The following is a 1,169-nucleotide window of genomic DNA, read 5'->3' as shown; positions in this document are numbered from 1 at the left end:
CCCTCGGACGGGAGCGCCGCAGCGCTTCCCAAGCGGCGCACTATCCAGTGCGCCACCGGGCTGGCCCTAAATTAGAATTTTATATTCACTCTTCTCTCTTTACTATATCATCTTTGCCCTAGTTATTTTTTTAATACCTTTATACTGTCTGGGATCCTCTTGCCACTTAAAAATATATGTATCAGAATTTAAACCACCACCATCAAAACAAAGAGCAATGCAGTCTGAAAACAGCCCTCATTTTAGAATATTATACATGACTTACAGGCAGTTCTTTTGTCTAAAGGAGGACCTGAGAATTTGCACTTTGGAAGCTCTGCAGCAGGCTGCCTAGCAACAGAACCCCTGTGTGGCCTGAACAATACTGAGGTTAAAAATTCAAATAGATTGCTTTTTGAGCTTTCAAGTTGTTTTTCACCATCTATAAGCAACATTACTCCATCCACTGGAACAGTAAATGAATTGATAACCATTACTGGGCACGGCTTCAGTAATTTCACATGTGCTAATAAGGTAAGAATATATGAAGATCTCCTTTGTACTCCTATATACTCAATAAAAGGAAGATGTTTTGACCATAACCTTGTAATTTAATTTTTATTAAAATACAATTCACATACCATNATCTATAAGCAACATTACTCCATCCACTGGAACAGTAAATGAATTGATAACCATTACTGGGTACGGCTTCAGTAATTTCACATGTGCTAATAAGGTAAGAATATATGAAGATCTCCTTTGTACTCCTATATACTCAATAAAAAGAAGATGTTTTGACCATAACCTTGTAATTTAATTTTTATTAAAATACAATTCACATACCATGCAATTCATCCGTTTAAACTGTACAATTTAATAGGTTTTAGTATATTCACAGTCATGCATCCATTACCACAATCGATTTTAGAACATTTTCATTACCTTAAAAATAAACCCCGAAACTCTTAGATTCACCCCCAATCCCTCCATCCATATCAGCCCAAGAAAACCACTAATGTACTTTCTGTCTTTATAGATTTGCCTATTCTGGACATTTCTTATAAATCAAATCATATATGTGGTCATTAATAACTGGCTTATTTCACTTAACATAATGTTTGCAAGGTTCATCCATGTTGTACAATCTATTAATAATAATTTATTTATGACCTAATAATATTATAGTG

At 34.7% G+C, this 1,169-nt stretch overlaps 1 protein-coding gene across 1 annotated transcript in view; it reads left to right on the top strand.

The window, feature by feature from the left end:
- LOC103606148 (fibrocystin-L) overlaps positions 1-1,169 on the top strand; it is a gene marked incomplete at both ends in the record, with an annotated part of 125,955 nt that overhangs the window by 56,688 nt on the left and 68,098 nt on the right. The window contains one exon of the mRNA XM_008590740.1: positions 287-513. Coding sequence (XP_008588962.1) covers positions 287-513 — 227 coding nt within the window. The remainder of the gene's footprint in view (positions 1-286; positions 514-1,169) is intronic.

The sequence above is a fragment of the Galeopterus variegatus genome, unplaced genomic scaffold (assembly GCF_000696425.1).
Source record: "Galeopterus variegatus unplaced genomic scaffold, G_variegatus-3.0.2 Scaffold6346, whole genome shotgun sequence".
NCBI lineage: Eukaryota > Metazoa > Chordata > Mammalia > Dermoptera > Cynocephalidae > Galeopterus > Galeopterus variegatus.
The sequence above is the reverse complement of the archived record's forward strand: the minus strand, read 5'-3'. Positions and strand labels throughout refer to the sequence as shown.